The sequence below is a fragment of the Corvus kubaryi genome, unplaced genomic scaffold, assembly GCF_017639235.1.
Source record: "Corvus kubaryi isolate FWS band 111438036 unplaced genomic scaffold, C.kubaryi_AGA036_p1.0 72, whole genome shotgun sequence".
NCBI lineage: Eukaryota > Metazoa > Chordata > Aves > Passeriformes > Corvidae > Corvus > Corvus kubaryi.
The window spans coordinates 5,638,434-5,661,925 of NW_024582060.1; the positions used below are offsets into that span (position 1 = coordinate 5,638,434).

Below are 23,492 nucleotides of genomic sequence, written 5' to 3' on the forward strand. Positions count from 1 at the left end.
CTTCCCCTCCCACGTCCCACGGTGGTTGCAGGACACAGCCATCCAAACTCCTTAAAGCCAAAGACTGTGCTGGCAGAGCTCCAGGAACCAGAGCACTGCTGCTAGTGCCCACATCTCCAGCCTGCACAGGGAGCACTGGAGCATCTCACTCCTGGCTTGAGTTCCTGGGCTTTCTTCTGCCAACCCTACCTTTCCATGGAGATTGTGATGGGAAGTTAATATTTGAGGGACATGTTGAGACTGTGTGATAGAGAAATATTACTTCAGAATCCAAATATTTTCTTTGATTTCAGTGTGTGAATGCGAACTTTATAGTCATTTGTCTTCTGTAATAGGTAATTTCACATAATTTGTTGACTACTCAGAGTGTTAAAAGAACTAAGAAAGATTAAATAAACCTGTCCATGAGTTACCAGAGGGCACAGGAAATTGGTTGGATTGACATTCTGTGGATCCTCTAATTTTTTTAGGAGCACAATGAATACTTCAGGAGAGATTTGTGTGTTTTGTTTTGGGAGTTTTTTGTATTTTTCATGCAGTCGTTGGTGACAAAGTAACAGACAAACCATAGGCTGACTGTATTGCATGGAATGACGGTATCATGCTGCCTTGTCGCATTAAATAAATAAACAAGTAAAACCAGTCCAGCCTATTTGGCACACTTGTTGGCAAACTCAGTGAAAAAAGGGAAGAAAATGATCTAGAGATGCTGTGGTGTGTCCTCCCTTTAGTCGCTCTCCTTCAAAGATGCTTGCTGCCTGACATTACACTGGTGTTAGGTTGTTTTTTCTGCATGAATAAAATGAAGAGTTTAATTCTTTTAACACTTTCAAGAACCCAGCGAAACCAAAATCTATGTTGGTGATCATATTTAGTAGTTGTCTAAGCCTAATGAAGTCAATGGATGTCAATGACCTTTGGATCAGAAGCCCAGATGGTCTGCTGCTGGAATTCTCTTGTGTTGCATGCAGTGTCATTGAAGCTGTTAAACTTTTTCCCCTCTTTGGAAGTGTCTTCTCTGTGTCAGGGGTAGAGCCTTCAGCCAGTGCATGACTCATAGAATGATTGTATTAAACTTGTGTAAAGCCTGCTATGGAAAAGCTCTTGTGAGGTGACCTGGACAGACTTCAGGGGTGGTGCTAAGACATAATACTCATTCTTAAAAATAATTCTATGCATAAATTTTCAAATCTGATCCAGTAGAGTTCTGAGGAAATTTCTGGACAACTGCACTCTGGAAAAATACATAAATGCAAATAATGTGGGAGGCAAGACCTTGAGCAGGAAAGCTTTGAATGGAATAGCAGTGTGTAATTTCAGTTGTAAACAACATGGGCTAATTTTGCCTTGACAGAATTCAGCCAAAATAAGTTGTAGTTAAAAGGATTTGGTGTGCCATTCAGAACAGATAGCTAACAGTTTGAAGGTTTACAAGGTTTCTTTTAATGTGGTTATGCTCAGACTGTATATCAGACAGCTTCAGGCTATTAAATTACACTCTCCTTGCTAGCACTCACTTCTCAGCTTTTAGAATATTTTCCTTTCTGTTTGTGTATTAGTTAAACACTATCTCAGCAATTCAGAAGCCAACATGAACCTTCTTCCAGAATGATTTCAGGAGATTTTTTTTTCCTGAGCATTTTTGTTCTGTTTGGTCTCTACTTGTGTAGTGCAGGAAGTCCCAATAGTGTGGATGTTGAATTTCACATGCAGGTCTGATCCACTTCATTCTGCCTGTAGTGGAAGCAGTGGTGACCCCCAGGCTGAATGGCCTCCTTTTCCAGTTCTGGGAAAGAAAACTGGTCAGCGCTGGTTTCCTGTAAGACTGTTCTCTCCTTTGAAGACCAGATCACCAGGACAGCTTCTAAAGCCCCACATTCCCCTGGCACTGCTGTGCAGATGTGTGCCTGTGGTGGGACTGTGTTGACACGGTGCTTCTGCCTGCAGGCACAGAAAGCCTCACCATCAGTTTGCAGCAGAGTAACATTTCCACCTGAAAGCACAAAGGATATAATGCAAATAACTTGTTTTCACCCTCAGAGAAAAGAAACTAAAGAAAAAACCACTCATATGAACCACCTAGAACCTCATAGGTAAGAAAAATGTGTAAGGTGATGTTGGTAAAGTTTTTTGAAAGGAGGTAATGATTCAGAAGTCTGTGTCCCGTTTTCAGATGAGGCTAATGGGCATATTGAAGCGATTTCAACTTTCAGTGTGACTCAGGACCAGGAGTATTTACTTTACCTTAAAATTGGACTTGGTTTCCCACACTATTTAAATATTCTAAAGTTACATTCTAATAGTTCTTCAATATTTCTTTCAAGCAAAATGCAACTTTGTCTTTAGCTTACATTAGAAAAAGAAACAAAACTAATATTGTTAAATGTCTATTTAAAAAAACCCTGTTTTAAATCAGCACCATTCTAGAAATGTGGTTCTGTCACTTCATTGTTTAGCCAGTAATAGGATATTACAGTAACCCTGTGGGGTGCAAACTCAGCCTGGGATCCCGTGTGCCAGGTCTTGTATTGACAAACTGTAAAGGCATTTCTTGCCTCAGAGGCCAGAGACTAAAAGAAGTCCAGTGTAGATGAGAGGTGGGGGACAGGACAGTGTGGGGACCTGAGTTTGGATCACCTCAAGCTCATTCCTGTATTTTGGCCAGCACAGGGTATTTCCAGATAGGGATTTGAGCCTCGCAGCTTGGGCTCACACCTAATTAAGTCTGAATGTGGCAGAGTGAATTAGTGTGTGGGTGTACATTGTCACGTGTGCACCAGGGGCACCGCTCTGTGCTACGCTAATTAACCAAGTTTTGCGAGAGGTGACAAAAAACAACTCTGGTATTTTTGTCTCTGGTGCACTTGGAATTTAAGTGAGACGAGTAAGACAGTAATGCACTTTGAATAATTTAATACTTGACTTGCTTGTAGTTGTGGGTCACATTTGTCTTACAAAATCCTTTTGTCTGTGGTGTTTGGTTGATGAAAGGAATTGAACTGTGGCATTGTGGGTAGAAATAGCACATATCAATTCTGCTCTTCTTTACTCTGCTAGTCCCATTTGGAGTCAACAGAAGGAAGTATTTAACAAAAAAAAAGCATAATTTACCCAGTTCCTGACATGATGGGCTGGAAAACCTGTCCATATAATTCCTCTCTCTTTTGAATTCTCTTTCTGTTAACTAAAATTTAGCTTTTTAAAGAGAGTTTATTTAAATCCCCCAAATCCTTCTTCACAAATATACAACAGTTTTAGGAGAGGTTCTTCTTAAAATACTAGAATGGTGCTTTTCACAGCACCTTTGTAACAACCAGATTAGGTCAGTGTTATTGGTTTAAAAAAAAAAGACAATAATAGTGTAGTATAAAATTCACTTAAAATGTACTCAGGCCATGCTTTACAAAGGTGGATTTAGGGCCATATTTTAAATTTAGCACATCCTAAATGACTTTATGAATTCGGGCTACATAATACTCAGCAATAAGAAGAGTGGTGGTAGCTATTTTCACATGGTGTAGAGAATGCTGAAGAATTAAAAACTGAACTGTCTTACTGAAATAGGCAGTATGCGTATTTCAGCGGCTACACTAAAAGACAGACTTTGTTGGATTTATTTTAATTTTGACAACAATAGATTTGACATATTCAAGTTGGTTATCTTTTACCTGCTGGCTTTTGCCTCTGGTAATAGCTAATAACTGGAGATGAGCAGAGAGATCTATCAAAGAAGACGACTGTAGGGGAAAAGAAGATTAAATAAATGCTTAATGGACCTACGTAGACATATATGCACTGGTTTGTGTTAATGGGAGGAAATCCAAGCTGTTCTTTGAAAGGAATCACTCTATGTCTAAAACATCACTCCATCACTTCTAGCATAGCCCACGTGCCCCCAGATATTACCCTTGCGCTTAAAAGTTCCTAGATCCTTTGGGCAGCCTTGCAGCTTCAGTATTTTACTTTGTAGTGTCTCGTAAGTAGAAGCTGGGTCCTTCCTGGACAAGGAAGTGAAAAGCTAGAGTTGAAATCCATACAGGAAATCAAAAGCTGCACCCAAGATGGAGGCACTCGGTACAAATGTTGCCATTTGTGTTTATAAAACAGATGAAGGCCTATGTGTCAAGTTTAAATTTGCAAACTTCTGGTGGTTTGTGTGTAAACACCAAAGTAACATTAACATTGCTTTAAACATGGTTTTGTTTGCTTTAATATCCTATAAATTTTAGTCTGACATTAAATGTGTCATTGAGTGTGATGAAGCTGGAGGGTAATATCTCACTCAAGTGCCATTTTTGTCATCGTTCAAAACTATGGTAATGCATTTGATGATTCTTATCTGTTCCTCAGTGTCTGTGGTTATCTTTCTTATTTTCATTCTCATGCATATCTGAGATATGTAGTCTGGATCTGGAAGATTTGATTTGCTGCATAAGTTGAAAGACCAGAAAAACTGATCCTCTTTTTTTATTTTATTTTCCTGCAATCTTGTAGACCTTGAAATTGAAGCTGGCACATGTGTAAATATGATCTTCTTCCTTGGAACTTTTGAAAGTTGATTTTCTCCACAGGTAAATTAGTCTGTGATTCTAACAGTGACTGTGGCAAAGTCAACACAGTGGGGTATGGATTTAAGGATTCTTCAAAGTTCTGCATTAATAATTCCACTCTGCTCCTGTGCATGTATCTATCACTTAGCTAATTGTACTTATGGAACTGATAAAGAGCAAGCTTTGCTTGCTAGGAGGGAGTCTGACAGAGGATTCAATGTTTGGGTGGAAACTGAATGAACACTTAACTCAGTCCTGATACTAGTTTAATTGATCACCTGCCTGTCTATCTCTAGGACTTTTTTACTCTGTTACGAAGTCAGGTAGAATAATTCCACAAAGCCACAAAAAAATATTTTCAGTCACAACTTTTTTTTTTTCCTGAAATGTTTCCTTGTTCAAAGTAAGGAGCAGTACTGCCCTGCTTGATTTGCGAAGTCATTTTAAGAATAGAAAGTTTTTTCCATATACATACACACAGACATAGTGACACACTTTAAAGTCTCAGTGTATGAAAAAATCTATGGAAAATATGTTTCTTTTACAAAAAAAACCCCAACATTTTCCCCTCTTGTTGACATGGAATGATTATTACTGAAGTGCAAGGGCAGGATGTGTCATAGTTGTTAAACCCTTCATATTGGAACAGAAGTACTTGTTAGCTTTATCATACTTACACTTCCCTTATTCTTGGTGGTAAATATTATTAATCTATTGGAAGTGTGTGTGCACACTTTTGGACATAATTTTGGACAGAATAACAGCATGAACCTTTTTGAAAGTTAATAAAGTTAGGAGTGAATGATAAAGAGCTTCTGCATTAGTCTATGCATTGCTTATGTGCTACTTCTGTTCTAACAGCACAGCCACATGTCACAGTAAAGCCGAACATTTAACATTTCCCATGTGAAAATTTATTTCTGTCCCTCAGGTATCTCCACATGCATGTTAGAGTTGAGCCGTGCTATGCAATCACAGGTTGGTCAGCAGACATTTGGTCTAATTAACTTCAAATTCTGATGTGCGTATATCCTGTCAGGTTAGGTCAAGGCTTAAGGTAGCACTGGAGCCAAACTCTGTAGTTCTCTGTATTAACTGATTGTATTTCTCCCTTTCATTCTACTCTGGAGCAGGCTGACTTTCTCTCCAGATGTTTCAAGGATAGGGAAAATACTGTTTCTTTTGAGAATGCACATCAGCTGAGTCTAAGACTGTTAAGACCTGAGTCAGGTTGGATCACTGAATAAAGAAAGAAGTCTCAGTGTAACATTTGCTGGGCATATTTCTGCTTGGTTGCAGTGGAGTTACGGAAAAATACTAAAGAAATAGGGACTTTTCATAAAAACCCAGTGACCATCTTTCTTCCATCCCCAGTTCACTGCTCCTTAGTTCTGCTGCTCCTTCGTCCTCATGTGCAGAACATTTTACTGCTTGACTCACCTCCCCACAACAAATTCCTCATACCTGTCTTTTTCCCCAGTAGCAGCTTTGGCCTGACAGCCTGGTGTGTTTCTTTTGGAGCTTGTACCTTGTGTTTTAGGATTTGGAATGCATCTTCATTTCTTTTGGGAAAGCATCCAGCCTTTTCTTTGTGTTACCACAGTTAGAAATAGTAGGAAAACCAAACGCTTAACACTGTTGCCCATACTTTGTGAGACAGCTGTGCACCAGATCCAAAGTTCTCAGAACAGGACAGAGGCTAGAAACCTTTTCCTGTGATAACATGTATGATAGTAATTGGTAGTGATTTCTATTTTGTTTTGATTTTTAGTTGAAATACACTGTTCATGAAAGTGCTTTTTATAGCTTAGTAGACAAATGGCAGTGGATGGCTTTTTTCTGAAATAGTTTATTGCTTATCAGAATCTTCCCTCTCTTTATGAATAACTTTCAATTGCTATGTTAGCTTTTTTCAAATGTTCCTATGTAAGGGATAATAACCTGATGGCCTGGAAAACCCCACAAATTGCAGTAGCACTACGTCATGTTTGTATGTGGTTATGAAGAGAAAAAAAATCAACGATTTCTAAGATTTACTCCGTGTGCTTCTGAAGGGCTTTTACACGTCCTAGGGATTAATAACAATACAGAATATTACAATATGTATTGCAAATATTAAAGTATGTCACAGCTGTCTGCAGTCTTCTAACTTCCTCTGAAGACAATACTGAAAGAGGTCTGTACTCACTTAATCTTCACTTGACAAAATTTGGCATTCTCAAGCAGTGTAGCTGTCTTTTACAGAACAGTTGAAGGAAGTTAGACACTCAAAACCAATGCTAATTTTGCTTAGAAATGGCAGCTTAAACTGTCAGATAGCAAGAAAGTAATGTTGCCCTTGTTACTCCTGTGTTTTTGTTTTTTTCTCTAGCTCAGAGGCTAAGCATTTCAGTGTGGACAGTCAAAGTTTGAGAAGTTAAAAGCAATCAAAAACAGAAGGACAGAAGGGGAATTTTAGGCAGTCCAATTAGTATGAATTATTTTCAGCATCTTGTGTGGCATAAATTAAGTTTTTCCTTTGTTGGCACTTGTGAAAAAATAACAGCTATTGATTAGGCCTGTCGAGCCCTCCTGGCCTGACAGGATATTTTACTGTAGTGTTGTGGGCACAAGCTAGAAATGATGCTGAGAGAGTGAGATCCTCTACAATCATCTTCTCTCATTGTTATTTTTAGTGGGCTTTTTTTTAGATGTACTGTATACAGTAGAACCTTATTAAAGGCTCACTTAAGATCCTCAGATAATCACCCTCACCAAGCTGCTTCTGAGAAGTTTTCAGCAAACCATTTTTAAAGGGAGCAATATATTGATTTCTGAGGAGGGGGCAAGTGGGAGGTTGCTAATCTGGGCACTTGGGTCAAAGCTAGTGTTCGTGTCCCCGATTCCTTATTTTAGTGGGAGTGGGCTGCAAGTGTAGGCGCATCTCTGTCACTGATTAGAACTTGGTTGTTAGATTTTGGTGCTGGCAGTCTGAAAAACTGTGAATGTTGTCTCTTAAATGTAGAACAGATGTAGATTTTTACTCTGATGAAATGAAATGAGGGACCAACACTGACAGTGGTATGAAGAAGAATTTCAGAGGTGACAGTGAGAAGATACAGTGTTTTGTTTTCATTTTCAGATCTGAGCTGAGCAATAAATACTCTAATGTTTGCAAAGATCCTATATTTTGGGGCTGAATATAAGCATCTTAGGGTGAGATGGGCAAGTCTAAAGACCTCATGTTGTCAGGTGAAACAGGTGGGAGAGAGAAAGTTTTGAACAATTTGGTTTCCTGAATTCTTTGTCCCTTTTAGTTCAGTATCAAAATCCGTAGTAAGAGGAAATGCTGTTGCTTTGCATTGTGAGGATCTTTCTACCAGCATAGTCCACATTTAAATCTAGCAGCAGCCTTTGATACTTGAGCAGCAAACAGTGTTAAACCATCAGTAATCCCTATACAAGGTGGATGGTATTGCCTTTGGGTGCTTCTCTATTTTCTTTTCTAAATAATCCCAGATAGTTGTGGTCATATATTCCTTTGGCAGGAGGTATCTTGAGTTTCCTTACTGTTATTTATTCAAAACTCCTGGAAAGCCATTTGGAGATAGTATATGATAAAGACCACAGTATGCAGTCTGAGATTATCGACGTATTGGTGGATGGTAGAATTAATTACATTTTTCTTGTTTTTCTTCATTGGGGTTCAAGCTATTGTCAGGAATGATGACTTGTGTCAGAGAGAGTTTGAGTTCCAGTGCGAGGATGTCCAGCTCTGGCTGCCAGGACATCTTTTTCTGTGGTCAAGGAATGTATGGAGTTAAGAATAAACCCCCAAAACCAGCTCTGATGAGAGAGTAGTAGAGGAAAGGATTTAGGTTTGATGAATCACAGAATGGTTTGGGTTGGAAGGCACCTTAAAGATCATCTCATTCCAACCTCCCTGGCATGGACAGGGACACTTCCAGGGACTGGGCATCTGCAGCTTCTCTGGGCAACCTGTGCCAGTGCCTCACTACACTCACAGTCACTCTCACATTCCTCACTGAGGAGTGAAGGATGGTTCCCATCCCCCTTCCTCGTTCATGATAGTCTTTTTCTCGTCTTTGCCAAGAAGTTCATGCTTGAGATGTCTCTGGTCCGTTGTCTCTTTCTGGAGTTTCAGATGGCTTTAGTTAAAAATTTCCTTTGCTTTTTTGGCTGAAGATTGCAGCCTTGCCTTTTGTATCTGGACCCTAGATATGTAATCCTTGTCACTGTGATATGTGACTGAGATTACTACAACACATTGTGCAGGGGGATGAGGTTTTATACTCTGCAAAGATAATCACTCCTGCTGAATGCCTTTCAGGTTTCTTATGGATGCCATTAGCCATTGGGGGACACACTGGACCTCCTTTTGACGCCTCCATTTGACACCATTGGCTTCTCATTGCCTTTGCCACATGGAGAGTGTACTGTGGCCTGTTTGGGCAGAGCTCTGTGGGCAGGAGTCAGGATATGTCATGACAGTCGCAGTGAGTTGCAGGGAAGAGTTGTGGGAAGCTATGAAGAGGAGAGAGTCCTTGGGGAGAGTGCCTGGAGCTGGGTCTGTCCCTGCCAGAGTGTTTGGGGACCAGGGGAACATGTCCTGGGCCACCCTCTCCTAAAGCATCCAGGATTCTCCCTTTGGGCTGCTGTTGCCACCTGCTTTTGGGAAGAATTTATTCACAGACAGGATTGTTTAAGCATTGGAACAGGCTGCCCAGGGACCTGGTGGAGTCACCCTCCCTGGAGATGTTCAGGAAACGACTGGACATGAGGCTGAGTGCTGTGGTCTAGTTGACAAGGTGGTGGTTGGTTAAAAGTTGGACTTGATCTTGAAGTCTTTTCCAACCTGAATGACTCTGTGTGTGACCTTGGCTCCTCCACTGGGCCCTCTTGGTTGACTTTGAGCCAGACATTTATTTTTCTGCCTTTTTTTTCCCACTTGGGAATAATGATGCCTTTTCAACTGAAGCTGGAAAATTATACAACTGTTAAGATGTACAAAATCACCATGAGATTCAAAGGAATTGTCTTGGACCTGCCAGGAGGAAATTTTGTCATGTGCCACTCTACAGCTCCAGCTTCCCTAAGGTTGCTGGTTATTCAGAGTATGGTGCCTAATCATTAAGTTTTCATATCTGGAGAATGATTGGAACATATGAGTTTGCTTCATAGGTTTTGAGAGGTATAGTAAGATTCTGAGCCGGAATCCTAGAAGTTACCTAGTGCAACGGTTAAAATATATTTATCACTAACCCACTTGGTTAAATTGCTATTGCTATTCCATATAAGACTTGTGTCCTTTGTGTCCTCACAGCTACTTCCTCAAAATACTGTATCCATAACTCTCCTGCTGGTATTTTTTTGGTAGGGCTCCTTTATTCCTCTCCCCTGTTGATTTTCAAACTCAAAGGACTAGATTTAAATAAAAGGGCATGTCTTTGACTTTAATAAGCTTTTAATAAAATCTGAAAAAAATGCCACCAACACCCCTACAAGAGCAGTTTTTATGAGGGTTTGCCTTCCTGCTCTAACCCCTCAAGACCCCATATTCTCTGAGAACTGCTACCCTGCACACCTGGCCATAATTAAGTGGTCTTTGTTTTTCTTTCAGTCTTAGACTTGTTTTACAAAACATGGTGTAATGTAGTATTGGGGAGAGCTTATAAAAGTATTAACTTAAAGTAAAACCTGACTGCCTGGTAAATGTGCCACCCAGTAAGAGACTTACTTATTTCAAGGCAAGCTTTAAAATGTTGACTGTTTTGAAGCTTTGGCTATTTCCCTTTACAGTAGGATCATTAATTTTCTTTTCCTTTTTTTTCTTTTATTTTCTGTTATGTTACCCATCCTGATTTTTTGTTTAATGGAAAGTTACAAGTAGATGAGGTTTTTCACATACTCCTGGAAACCTAGCCATTTCAGGTTGAACAGGACATAAACTGGTTAATAAGAACAGATACCCCAAATTAAAACATTTCAGTGGCATTGAACTGAAAAGAAAAACATGAAAGAGAAAAAGAAGGAAATGCAATATGGACATCATGCGTGATCTTGCCCTCCTTTCAGGTAGGAACAAGTACAGCAGCTTTTAACAATCAGCCCTTGTGTGTTTGTGTGTTTTCCTTCCCTCCATGTTGTTTCACAGTTATCTGTTAGTAACAGCAGTATTATTACACACAGATTAAAAGACAGGCAGCTTTTAGGCTCCTTGACAGTTGGCCAGAGCAGAGATTAGAGATAAAAGTTAATCCCATGAGGTAATAGCAAAAAAAGAGTACAAAGACAAGAGATGAGCCGATAATGGTTTGTTTAGGTAGGAAGGCTTCCCTTGCCTTGGTGATTGGCTCTTGCTCCGTGGTGCTTTGAGTGGTAGCTTCCCAAATCCTTTCGAAGGTTTATAACAGTTAGCAGTGGGCTGGGGAGAGAGTTAGGGGAAAAATATGGGAGCCAGCAGTGGTAAAACATAATGAAATCATCCCCGCCATAAATGGAAGGTGCCGGACCATGGGGGAGATGAGAGATGTTTTCTTCCACAGCTGCAGAGCTATTAGTCAGTTAACACTTGGACAGAGGGAGGCTGAAACAGTCTCTAAGTCGGGGTTTAAAATATCAAAGGAACTTACATTTATGTTTCTCGTAAAGTGGAAAATAATTTGAAAATGTAGCAACATGAATATGACTTCAGGGTGGTTAAAATGTTAATAGCATGATATATTTTAAGTTAAAATTCTCTTAAGTTTCATTGCACCTATTCCATGCTCAGAGAGAAAAGTTTGCAAAGGTTTTGAAGATTTCATATATTTTTAGGAATACTCTTAAATCCACATGACATCACAAATGGAATTCAAATAAATCCATCCCTTTCTAGTCAAGTTATGAAGGGGTATTCAGCAGAAGATTAGGAACATGAAACAAGTGAATCTTTACTTCTGCACAGCCCTATCATTTCGCAGCTAACACAGATAAATACGTGTTTGAAATAGAATCTATCTACCAACCACTGGCAATCCAGCACTTCGCTGCAGTCACAAAATTGAAGAGGTGGAAACTCATATCTTTGTTTTTTTAAAGAAATATTGATGAAAGCAGTAGCATCCTGATTCTTGAGTACAGTAATAATATGATTCTGAAATAATCAATTAGTAAGCTAGGATTACTGTACCTGCCTTAAAGCTGACTATTGCTAACACTAGGCTAAGAAGTGAACTGTAATAGAAATAAAAGCGTGCTGTATTATGGCATCTAGCCACTAGAATTGATGGAAGAAAAAATATGCCCTCACATTTCCTTCTTTGTCCTTCTCTTTTGATGAGGGCAAGGAAATAGCCTGAATACCAAAAGATACAATTATAAATAAGGATAATTCCGGAGTGACCATAAGAATGAGTTCCATGAGATATAATTTGTTCTACACTCTGAATGTCTTCAGTTCCCCTAAGAATCTATTTCAAGGAGTCAGTGAATCAAACTCTGCTTTATTCTTCTTTTCTGTCAAGAATTTAACAGCTAGATATTAATTATTATTTCAATTTTTATTTCACTATTTATTTCACTTAACATTCACAGAATATTAATGAAAATTATTTTTGTGCTCACAGTAAGGAAGTCTTGGAAGGAAAAGAGAAGATTGGAAACTAACCAGTCAGATTTTGTCCTCAAACTTAGAAGGAAGTAAAATTATTACTTTTATGATTTTTTTAATATCATAACAAAACACTTTGATTACTCACTGGAGTGTTTGCCAGTCTTTCAGGCTCTGTGGACTGTGGGACAGACGGGGCTTGTCACATTTGTAGATTGGTGTTCAAATTCATGAATTCTGAATTATGCTTATTCATTTTTCAAGAGCGCTTGAGGTCTGAAACAGAAATATTAGTTAGCAATCTGTAAGTACTGTACTATGTCTTCTTTCTAGGTTATGCATAACCAAAGCGTTTTCAAAAAGCCACCAAAAAGTGGTATGAAAACACCACAAATCAGTAATAGGATGTTTTTGCTTGAGAGGTGCAGCATCTTTCAGGGAATATCAGTTTCTTCCAAATACAGTAGCACAGACTGTTTTAGGTACACTACAGGGCTCTAGGCTATCATCTTCTGATGTATGATATCCCAATACTGTTAAAGTAACACTCAGATGTCACAGGGATAGGATATCCTCCTACAGAAGCGTGCATCTGTCTGGGTATTTCTTGTGTGGTGACCAGAGCTGCAGACATTTGCAAGATGCTGATTTGTGAATCAGAAGGGGTGATAGGAAGGAATTTTCCCTTGCATAATTTCCTGACAGAAAAAAAGAACGCTTTTATACCTATATTTTCAAGTTAGGCCTTTCTTCATTGCGTTTATCCAAAATATCATGCAGTTTTGCATCCTTCTCTGCCTGAAAGTCTGTAAACTTGCCAAGGTATGTCATGTCCTGTTTTTTTGTTTTGGTTTTGGCCATAGAAATTCCAGCCCCATTTTCTCCTTTTTTTGCTTGAATGAGCAGGAAAAAGAAGTCAGAGTTTGGAGAATGTCCTTTTCCAAAGGAGCTCAGACAAGTTGTTCTGCCTTAAACAATTTTGAAGCTACTTGCTTCAGGCTTGATTAGATTAGTACCAAGTCAGGTCATCAAGTTTTAAGAAGTCGTAAGAAACTGTGGTAACAAAATTTAGTGTCATTTTTTTTTCTTTAGAACAATTAGACAAGAGAACGAAACAGAAGCCTCTCCACTTGCCAAAAGAATTATTACATTCCTCTCTTCTGTTCAGAGGTAATTCCCATTTTTGGATAACAACTTGCCGTAGCATTCATAAGCATTGCTAATATAATTTGTTTCTAATAGAATTTCATGGTGCACAAAGCTTGCAAATAATTGGTTTAGGAGTAAATTGAGGGGAGGGTTTTTCTCCAATCTTTTTATCACTTGCTGCTACCATGTGTCATTCAGAGTCCAACTCAATCAAGAGTCTATTACTGATAGCTGAACAGTGTGGTGCCTACAGATCTTTTATGATGCAAAAGTGGGCAGTTGCATTGTGAATGTTTCAAAAGGCATTACATTAAAAAAAAGAACAAAAAAAAGGACTTCACATACAGGCCCTTAGATAGGAAAGTGATTAATTGGAAATAGATTTTTGCTATAATTCTGTTGTTTGGAATCCTAAATTGAGTAATGGGGCTTCTTGAAGAATTTGATTTTTTTTATTGAGAGTCAAAGAAGTTATGTGAATTTTGGGTGTCTCTCCATTTAGTATGTCAGGACTGCTGTGCTCCCCTAACACTGCATCTCAATGCTTCACATATCCCTAACTTGTCCCAAGCTGAAGAGTGAGCAAATAAGATCGTTTAGGGCCCCTGTAGCACAGTTTGGTACCATTACATGAAGTGGTCTGTGTGAGTATTAAGGGTTCGTGTAAGAAGCCTGAGCACTCCTCAGAAGGGAAATAGATATTATCCAAAACGTGTGTGAAGGTTCTTTTAAAAAGTAAACCAAAATATTTTCTGAAAGTCTTACCCCAGTGAATAACTTTGTCTTGAGTGAGTGGGAGTAGTGTACAGTTCACATGAACAGTGTGTTTCATGTTCCTTTGCAGGGGGTATATTGGGAAAAAATGTTCTCTTTTCCATTATTGCAGTCAAACTTCACATACTGATGATGAGTTGATAAAACCCCTCAGCTTAGATGATTTTCAAATACCTGTTTGCACTTTTTTGACTGATAATCAGTAAATAAACAATTAGATTCTACAAAAGTAGTCTTTATAAAAACATTTTTTCTGTGGCCATGGCTTTCATGGTCAGACAGCAAAAAGATGAAGTCTCAAGCCCCAGGAAAATGGGGGAGAATGAAAAAATATCCTCAAGTTCTTTACTTGACGGGATCAAATTATTTTTTCTGAACTGTCCTACTCCTAACTGTAAAATGCCAAAAAGTTAAATGAAAATCTGTTTTTATGATCAGGAATGAAACTGGGCTTTGTTAAATAAATGTAGCTTCACTGTGTTACCACTGAAGATCTCCTGCTGTACTGACATCTCAGAAGTTGTACCTTACTTAGAAGTTGTACCTTTCTGCCAGTGATACCATGTATGCAAACAGCAGTGATTTGTATTGCATAAAATCAAAACGTAAAATTTTGTCTTTGATTTCTTGCCCTATTTTTTGTTAATAGGGCAGTAGAAAACAGAAATTTAAAAAGTGGCAGGAATCCCTTTATCTCAAAGAGTAAACCTGTAGAAGATTTTCTTTTCTTACTGTTTTCAGAAACAAAATTCTATGCCGAGAGGATCAATTTGATCAGAGACAATAATATTTTACAGAAGAGAAAAATAACAAACTTTAAGCAAGATCTCTGTCAGTAATTCACATGAAGATGTAGAGAATTTTGGTTCTATTTTTTTCCAGTCTTTTCCAGCCTCCTACGCGTCTGGGTTGTAGGTGGGGTCAAGTTGGGAAGTGTTAAAAATCAGAGAAGAACAGTTTTTGGTATGTTTAAAGTCTATCTAAAAGTAAGAAAAGCCACTTAAAAGGCTTTTGTAGCAAGTGAACTTTCCTGATAATTTAAGAGACCCAGGTGATTCAGGGAGTCTCAACAATGTCTACAAATTTAGGTGATTCTCTGAACTTTTGGAGTTTTAAAGGTTATTCCCGTCACTAGCGGTACAGAGCACTCACCATGACTGGCAACTTTAGGGAGCATGCAGTTTTTACTCTATTGACTCTTGGCTACCGTTTTGTTCATGCTCTGCTCTGTATTCTTGACAGCAAATTGATTTAACTTGCAGCAGGAAAGAGTGTGCGAGTGTGACTGAGCAAAGCCCACAGGAGAGGGGGAGAGAAAGAAATGTGTGAATGTGAAATGTAGCAGGGAGCAAGGCGAGGATACTGAATGGCAACATTTAGGCATTGACTGTGACATTGTATTAACCTTTTTAATGGATGTATGTAATAAAGTGACATGTAAATGGAGCACAAGGGGAGATATGACACTATATCTGGAAAAGGATAAAACAGTCAGTGAATACTGGGCTATTATAGCAGTTTGCAAACCTTGGATAAACTCAGTCAGCGGTTGTATAATTGGTTATTCAATCCCGACCCTTGTTCACAGCTCAAAGCCAGGAACACTGAGACCTGTTGCCAATTTGAGTGAATGCAGTGACTGTACTCGGCCGGAGCCTAACACTGGAGCCAGGCCTTTTCCTGTGGGCTGGTTTCCACCATGTCTGGGACTGGCGCAGTGACAGTAGCCCTTTTGTTGTGAGAGGCTGGCTGGTACTCCCCTCCTTTGCAAAATGTCTAACAGCTACACAAATATAAGAAAATAGGAAAAGGGACTTACTGTAGCTTTTCTCTTACCAAGTTAAATGTAGGGGCTTTGAAAAGAAGGCAAAGTCCAAGCAATAAGGGAAACTGAAGCACATTATGGCCAGTTAAGGAAAGCACCATCTTCTTCCAGGGTAAGATACAAATTGTGGGGAAACTTGTTCCTCCTAAATCATGCTCCCAACCTGTGCTGAGCAGCCTGGGAAGGGCTCTTTGGAGAAGGGATCCCTGCCAGCCCACTGCAGGGGCTGCTTGCACAAGCACAGGAGCTCCTGCATGGACCCACTCCATAAAAAGTTCCAAAATATTGATGATGTTGTCATGGGTTTGTTTCAGAACAACTGGTATGGAGGTTGTCTCTCTCCAATTATGAAGGCAGCATTCTATCAGCCAGCTAGAGATGAACAGAGGGAGTGTTATAAGTACCCTGGTTCCCTCCACCCTCATCCCTACACAGGCAACTTTCCAGTAAAAGCAAGGAGATATTTATGGAATGTCCTGACTCAGAGGCCAGCTGTTTCTCTTCTAGTAAAATGGTAGTTAGAAATAAATCAGAGAAAGGTTTGATTTTGGTTGATGAAATAATGAATATTCAGTAATATATATAGAAGATGAGCCTAGATGAGCTAATGGTCCCTTCTGGTTTCCAGCTTTTTGTGAATGAACCGGCAGTGCTATGAATCTACAGTTTCTCTTTTCCCTCCTTTTTTCCCCCACTTTTCTCTAGCTTTCAGTGGTGGGATCTTGCTCCTTTACAAGCATTATAGTTTCTAAATGTACCTGGGTTACACAGTACTTTTGTCATGTCGTCATTCCCTGTACAGGGAAGGGAATTTTTGACACAGTAGATTATGCACGGGCTTTTTAAGTTACAAAATTGAGGTAATGGTTAAAAATTATATGCCTCTAGATCACAAAGAGATGGGCTTGGGGGCTAATCTCTTTACCATCCTGATTTACTCTTGTTCAGAGAAAATAATACAGAGTGCCTGGTTTAATGAAAGGCTGCAATTCAATCAAGAGGTTCTGCTGAGGTCATATAATTCAAATGGTTACAGCACCTCTTGACTGAGTTACAGCCTTGATAATTCAGTACTTTGTTGTTATTTATGAGGGTAACTTTTCAAAGCAATCTGCATATCTCCCGCTAAAACCTGCTTTGAAAATTTTATACCATGATGTCATTGAAAAAGAATTTTTTTCTCTTGGTAAGAAAAGGGAAAAAAACCCCAAACCCCACACCAGCAAAATGAGAGGGGAAAGGAATGCATTGTTTTAGAATAGAAAATTAATCACTTGGAAATAGACTGGTTATTGTGAAGCAAATGCAGAAAGAGTATTGAAGTTGAGATACATGAGAAAAACTACAGAAACTCCTGCCAAGGCTTTTAATGGAAAATACACCACACGTTTCATTATAAACACAGCTTTGGGAGTGAAGAGTTGTAACAGTGGACGAAAAAGGGCATTGTGGAAATACATATTTTTCTGATAATCATAGTTAATGTAGCTCAGCCTTAATTGAAGTATTGTATAGAGTAGCAGGAACACATTATAGTAGGGACTGTTGGAACAATTTGGGTGTTTGGAGTGTTCATATAAAGAAGGATGTAGTACTATATGCTGGTGAACCTAGAATGGTATAGTCGTCAGGAGAACTGCACTGAAGTGCTTTGAAGCCTCTCCCTACTGACATTGAAAAATCCACTCAACGTACACCTCATCTTCTTAACTCCCCCAAATATTATCTGTGTTTTGCATTACAGCCTAATACTGTCTGCAAGGATAACGCACTGATGTCTCCCTTAGGTCAATGTTTCCAATTTAGTGAATTGTAGGTGTCCGACTGGAGATTCCACACTCTCCTGCAGAAGAGTGAGTGCTTGAGACGCATCATTAATTTAATGTAGCTAAGAGACTGGTGGAGTTAAAGGAATTTGTAGTAGCCCCACAGAGAACTACCCAAATGTAATTTAAATAGGATGGAGGAAACTTTTCATGCCTTGATTTTTTTTCTGAGTTAGAAATGTTCAAAGCAGTAATAGCTTCTTTTATATGTTTTAAACTCTTACAAAAACAGTATCTGTAGTATGTATGGAAACAAGTGTTTCAATTAAAGTCAGATCAGGGCTTTGCAGAAGCCTAGCTTTTATGCAAAGCTCTCTAGAAGTGCACCTATAGTGATCTTTTTTTTTCCTCTGGCGAAAGGAGAGAGACGAAGAATAAAAAGTGCAACACACTGCCTACCAAGTAAACCACAAGTCACAGCTGAGCTACGCATCTCCAACCCTGAATTCCTGGAAGGCAAAGTAATTTTTCTCTGTTAATTGTTTTAGGATGGAATTTCATTCAAAAGACTCACAGAGAATTGGAGAATTTCTGTAGCCAAATTTAGAACCAACCAATAGGTTCCATCTAGGTGTAGTAGGAATTTGAGGATTTAGAGGCTGAGTTTCATAAAGATCTGGAAAAAGTTTGGTTTGTGGATTGCTGCATTATATTTCTACCTCTCACTTTTCTTCCTGAGTTACAATGAGCTCGAGATTATTTTTTTTCTTAACTAATGATCTATTACTTCCATTAAGAAATTGTGGGTAACTGAGAAATGCGTATTTCTACCTTTTTTTCTATGAAAAAATCTCCAGTCATTTTATGTTCTCCTTAATCCTTGAACCATATAATACATTATATCCTGGCTCTTCTGTTATTTATAAAGCCAAAGCTGATGGTGTCACTTTTAACACTGCCTACCCTGCCATCCTTGCAAGGAAAGGTATAACATATTCTGGAAAGGTATAATATGTTGCATATTATGCCCTAGTGTGACATTTACTTTTTAAATTATGCTGTCCTTTCTGTATTCTTGATTCAGCTTGTGTTAAAGTAACTGGAAAAATGCTGTCTTTGATGTCCCAGGACCCTCCAACTCCATCATCTGCTTTAACAGGGCTCAAGAAAGTTCCCCAGAAACACATGATGCTCAGGGAGAGACTAGGAAGGTTAGCCAACATTTTGCACCAAGCATCTCCTATGGCACTTCCAGTCCCTTAGCAAGGAAGCAGGAAGCTGTGTAAATTGGTGGTGTAGTGCTTAGTGGCTGTGTTCATAGAACCAGGAAGCTCCAAGATTAGGTCAGTGGTTAGAACATGGGAGAGAAGGGAAGCCAGCACTGAAGAATTCTTTCCTTCTGTGCTACCCTGTAACCATTGTGTTTGACATGGCATTTGACCACGTCTGTTTGTTGTTCATGTGTTATTCCCCTGTCTGCCCCCCACGTACATTGGAAAATGCTGTTGAAGAGAGAAAGGGGGACATGGGAGGGCAGGATTGTGAGGGTTTTGTCAATTGCAAAGTCTTAAGACTTTGCTGAAAGCTGCAGTTGTCAGTGTGGTTATGTGATACAGAAATTTATTCCATCAGCTTTCAAGGTATAGACTACTTTCATTTATGCCATAGCATCCCCCCAGGATTAAGTCATTTGTTTCTCTGGCATTCTCTTAAAGCCTGGTCACAAAAGAGAACTTTCTGAACAATGGGCCTGTTATCCTATTCAGCCTTTTCTGATCTATTAAATTCCCTGTTACACCATTCTGCAATTACTCCACACCCCACCTTCCCAGACACCCTGTTCTCAAGCAATCTGGGAATTCACCCTTGTCATTTGCCTCACTCTTGTCATTTGCCTCACTCCACAGGAGCCCCACATCCCTCCACTCCACCACTTTTGATATTGACCCTGGGTCCTTTTCTGGCATACCCACATGTATCTGATATGACTCTCCTTCATATCTCCATACCAGAGGGACATTTATATATGTTTATTCAAAGACTTCTCTATCTTACTCAGAGAGAGAGGTCGGTTTAAGAGAAAATATTTCAGTCTCAGCCCTAGTTTTATCTCAGAGTTGAAAAAGAAAAACTGAATTGCATGTAGTTCTTTTTCCAAACATCTCCTGTTAGATGTGAAATAAATCTCTGTGTAAACTGCATATTGTTGAGCATTGTGTCAGAAAAGAAAGGTAGGTACCATACTGAGATATCAGTGTTAGTCACAAAATTAAATCACAAAAGATACGATTCCATATAACAGTTTGATAATGGTATTATTATTCAGAGTTCATCAGCATTAGCTGTTTCAATGTTAAAATTGAGGCGCAGCTGATACCAGACTTGGATTGATTTTTTCACAGCTGCACCATCAGTTACCTGAGTGATTTCCATGCAAACATTAAAATTCTGCTGAGTTTCTTAGGGACTTTGAGGTAGTTTGAGTCAATGTTCAGAGTTACCCCACAAAGACAAAGAATTAAAGCCAGGAATCCCAGCAGCAGAGCTGCACAGATCCCTGCACTTTCCGGTCCTTTCACAGATCTTTTTTTTGTGCTATATGCTCTTCATTTACAGATTTGATCTTTATTTAAAGGAGTTGTCACTCTGGCGAAGCACCCACTTTTACTGTCAGGTCTTGCAAGATTGCATTCCTGAGTATGGGTCCAGCTCCTTGTAAGGGTTTGTCTTGATGATTCTCAGGTTATGCGTTACTCCATGTGTCCCAGTCCTTTAGTTAGTTGTAGCCTAGTCAGTGCTTGAGATCACAATCATACACGGAAGTTTGGGGTTGGGCGTTCTTTCAGTAGGTGCATGTCGCACTAAGCGCTTTGAATATGAGGCCAGATTCTTTGGAGAGACACCTTGTTATACCAGTCAGAGCTGTGTCAGAAGATGCCTTTTTGCTTTTGTGGCCATGAAAGGTAGAAATAATCAAGATGAGAACACAATTGCTGGTACCAGATTTCTGTCTGACAGAGCAAAGTGTAGCTTCTGCCCATTCACAGCAGAACCCAGATGTCTCTTACCACTACACCGAAGAAGTGAAGAACGAGTAGGATCCTGAACTACAGATGTTGCAGAGAAGGTTGTCTCTTCTAAGTGGTTCTTTTTTCATCAGAACTTGTTCATCCTGATTCAGTTTAGTTTAAGCTTCCCTTTCGCTCATGTTATTAGGACTGCACAGATAAATGCTTTGGAATTGCAAAAAGGAGTTTATTCCTAATTTAAGTCTAGGGGCCAGGCACTAGAGCAGGCCTTCTCAAATGGGTCGTTGAGAAATCTGTAAGGATGAGTACACATAGTCCTGTCTTGTTTTTAATGAAACAAATTAGGCCCCAGAGTGACATGGACAAGTTTGTTGGATGAAGTGGGAGAAGGCTAATTCTAGGTGGCCATTGATGAGATTGGTAGTGCAGAAGTGAGAGAACTGTTTCTTGTTTCAAAGTAACTTCATCGGAGGAAATGTTGACATTTTCTGCATTTCTGGGGTCTGTGTTCTTTTTACCAGGGGGAATGTAGTGCCTCTTGATTGCCAACACTGTGTAAAGAGCTGCCTAGTGAATGACCTTAATTCTTGGGAAGGTATTCTGTTCCTGCCCTGCATTCACCTTACTGGTCTTTGGTGATTCATGAAGCCATGCTGAATGCAGATGATCCTTCTTGTGGATCTGGACAACTATTTGCAGAGGGAGTTCTATCATCCTAAGGTGAATGAAGGAAGTTTTAAGTTTTCTAAAGTAGTCTGAAAAAGTTTTCCTGCAGGGTATGAGTGAGATTCCTCTCTGATAAAAAAGATGTTTTCACTTTGGAGTGCTGGCAGTAATTTGAAGGCATAGTTTATGCTTCAATCTAAATCCTGTTGTCTTTTCTGATAAGTTCCTGTTACAGCTGTTTCACACTTGCCCAGGCTGCTGCAGTTACCTGTTTGATGGCTGGGGAATGGCTCCATGTTGGTGACAGTTTTCAATAGCCAAGGAGTGGCTGCAGAGTTGCCCTAACTCTCCTGCTCCTTCAGTGCATTGTGTAGTATAAGTACGTTTTGGATTTGACAAATGAGGCCCCTTTCTTAGTGTTGTTTTTTCCTTGTTCTCAGCATTGTTTTCTTTGTCTCTCTTCCCTTTTTTCCTCTGACTTTTCTGCGTTTACTTTCTGACTTTCCTTTCCCCTTGTCTAGAACTATTATGTTAAAGAGCTATGCATAACAGACTTTTCTCTGATTTCTCTTCGGGTATTTGGGGATTACCTGTCACAGCTGTTATATGGCTGAACCACCCATGTATCTCGATGTTATTCCTTAGAAAGAAAAATGCTTGATCAAAAGGAAACCCAGTGTATTTCCTCACCCTATTTACGCTGAAAATAACAGTCCAAAAAATCCGTGAATGGAGACAACTGAGAACAAACAGAACAAGTTGTCAAGGCAGATGGAATGCTGTACTTCAGTGGAGAAGCCTGTGTGCAAGTCTTGGGAGATTATTTTAGGCAAGTCCAAGGATGACATTAGCCTTAATAATTTCCACTTAATTTGACATAATGATTTTATGCAAATATCATTTACATCACAACTAGCAGTCTGATTTACTGTGAAACTACCTGCACTTCAGAAGCTTTGATTTATAGTGTACCATTTTTTTAATGTTATTATTAATAATATTATTTTTCCTGTCTTTCTGGCATCTGGCAATCAATAGTTGAGATTTTGTGTTCACATATGTTGTGCAAGAGGAGTTCAGGATGTGTAGTTGTTTAGCATCAGGCATATGTGCTTTAATTCTCACTTCCAATGGTAAAACAGTCTGTCATATTTTGAAAAAGAATAGAAATCCGGGCCTGCTGTGTGGGGTTTTTTGTTGTTTCAGGGGGATATCCTTTTCAGTTTTCTGTTTTCAATTTTTTAAATTCCTTTAATGGTTTTATTAACATTTCAAATGAGTACTTTCTGGTTCTTTCAATGTTATCATTCAGTTCAAATTATAATAGTACACATTTACTCTAGGAAGTACATACACAATCTGATGTCTGTAGCCCTTTCACTACACATTCACGTAAATTTAAAATTTAAATAAATGGGTCCAGATGATCAAAAGATGTACATACTGTTACCTCAATTTGATCGAACACATGACTCTAAACCAACCAGTTCCACAATATGTTTTTGATGGTTTTTAGCTTTACATTTTCAACTTTCAAGTGTATTTGTGCTTCCAGGTCACTTTCTGGTTACTGATTTCATTTGGCCATGGAATTGCCTGATTTTCCTTCCTATTTACCTGGTTTGCCGGGACAGTGACAACACAGGGCTTGCATTTGATAGGGTTTATCTGTTGCATACCATTTTTTAATTGAGTAACCTCATCTAGTAAATGTATGTGTATCAGAAATATATTAGGATCAGAAAACATTTTGGCACAATTTTTTCTCTTGGCAGTAACATGTCTGAGTCCATTGTTTAAATGGGTGCAGTCATTTTCATTTAAGTGAAAATTAACTTTTCTTCCACCTGCCATTGTTTTCTGAAGAGGATTATGATACAGTCAGCAAAATGCTGACAAGGGAAAAGAAAAATTACATCAACCTCAAAAGAGGGAATGTCATATTTATCTGCTAATCTTGTAATCATCCTGGAAAAAGCCCCAAAAACAGGGTGAGGGAACTTCTTCTTTCTGTCTGACTTCCACCTCCCCATGCTCTCGTTGTCACTCCTGGCAGTGTAAGTAATGGCCGTATCTGGATCCAGCCTTCCCCACCTCTGCTCCGCTGACATCATAAATTATCCAGATCTAAATGGACAACAT

At 39.2% G+C, this 23,492-nt stretch overlaps 1 protein-coding gene across 20 annotated transcripts in view; it reads left to right on the forward strand.

Annotated features, from left to right (window-relative positions):
- Positions 1–23,492, forward strand: part of SOX5 (SRY-box transcription factor 5) — a 609,758-nt gene that overhangs the window by 420,124 nt on the left and 166,142 nt on the right. For 16 of the 20 annotated variants that reach the window (XM_042050099.1, XM_042050094.1, XM_042050095.1 and 13 more), the window contains one exon: positions 13,234–13,311. The exons of the other annotated variants lie outside the window; for them this stretch is intronic. In XM_042050099.1, the coding sequence (XP_041906033.1) occupies positions 13,234–13,311 (78 nt within the window). The remainder of the gene's footprint in view (positions 1–13,233; positions 13,312–23,492) is intronic. 20 annotated transcript variants of the gene reach the window in all.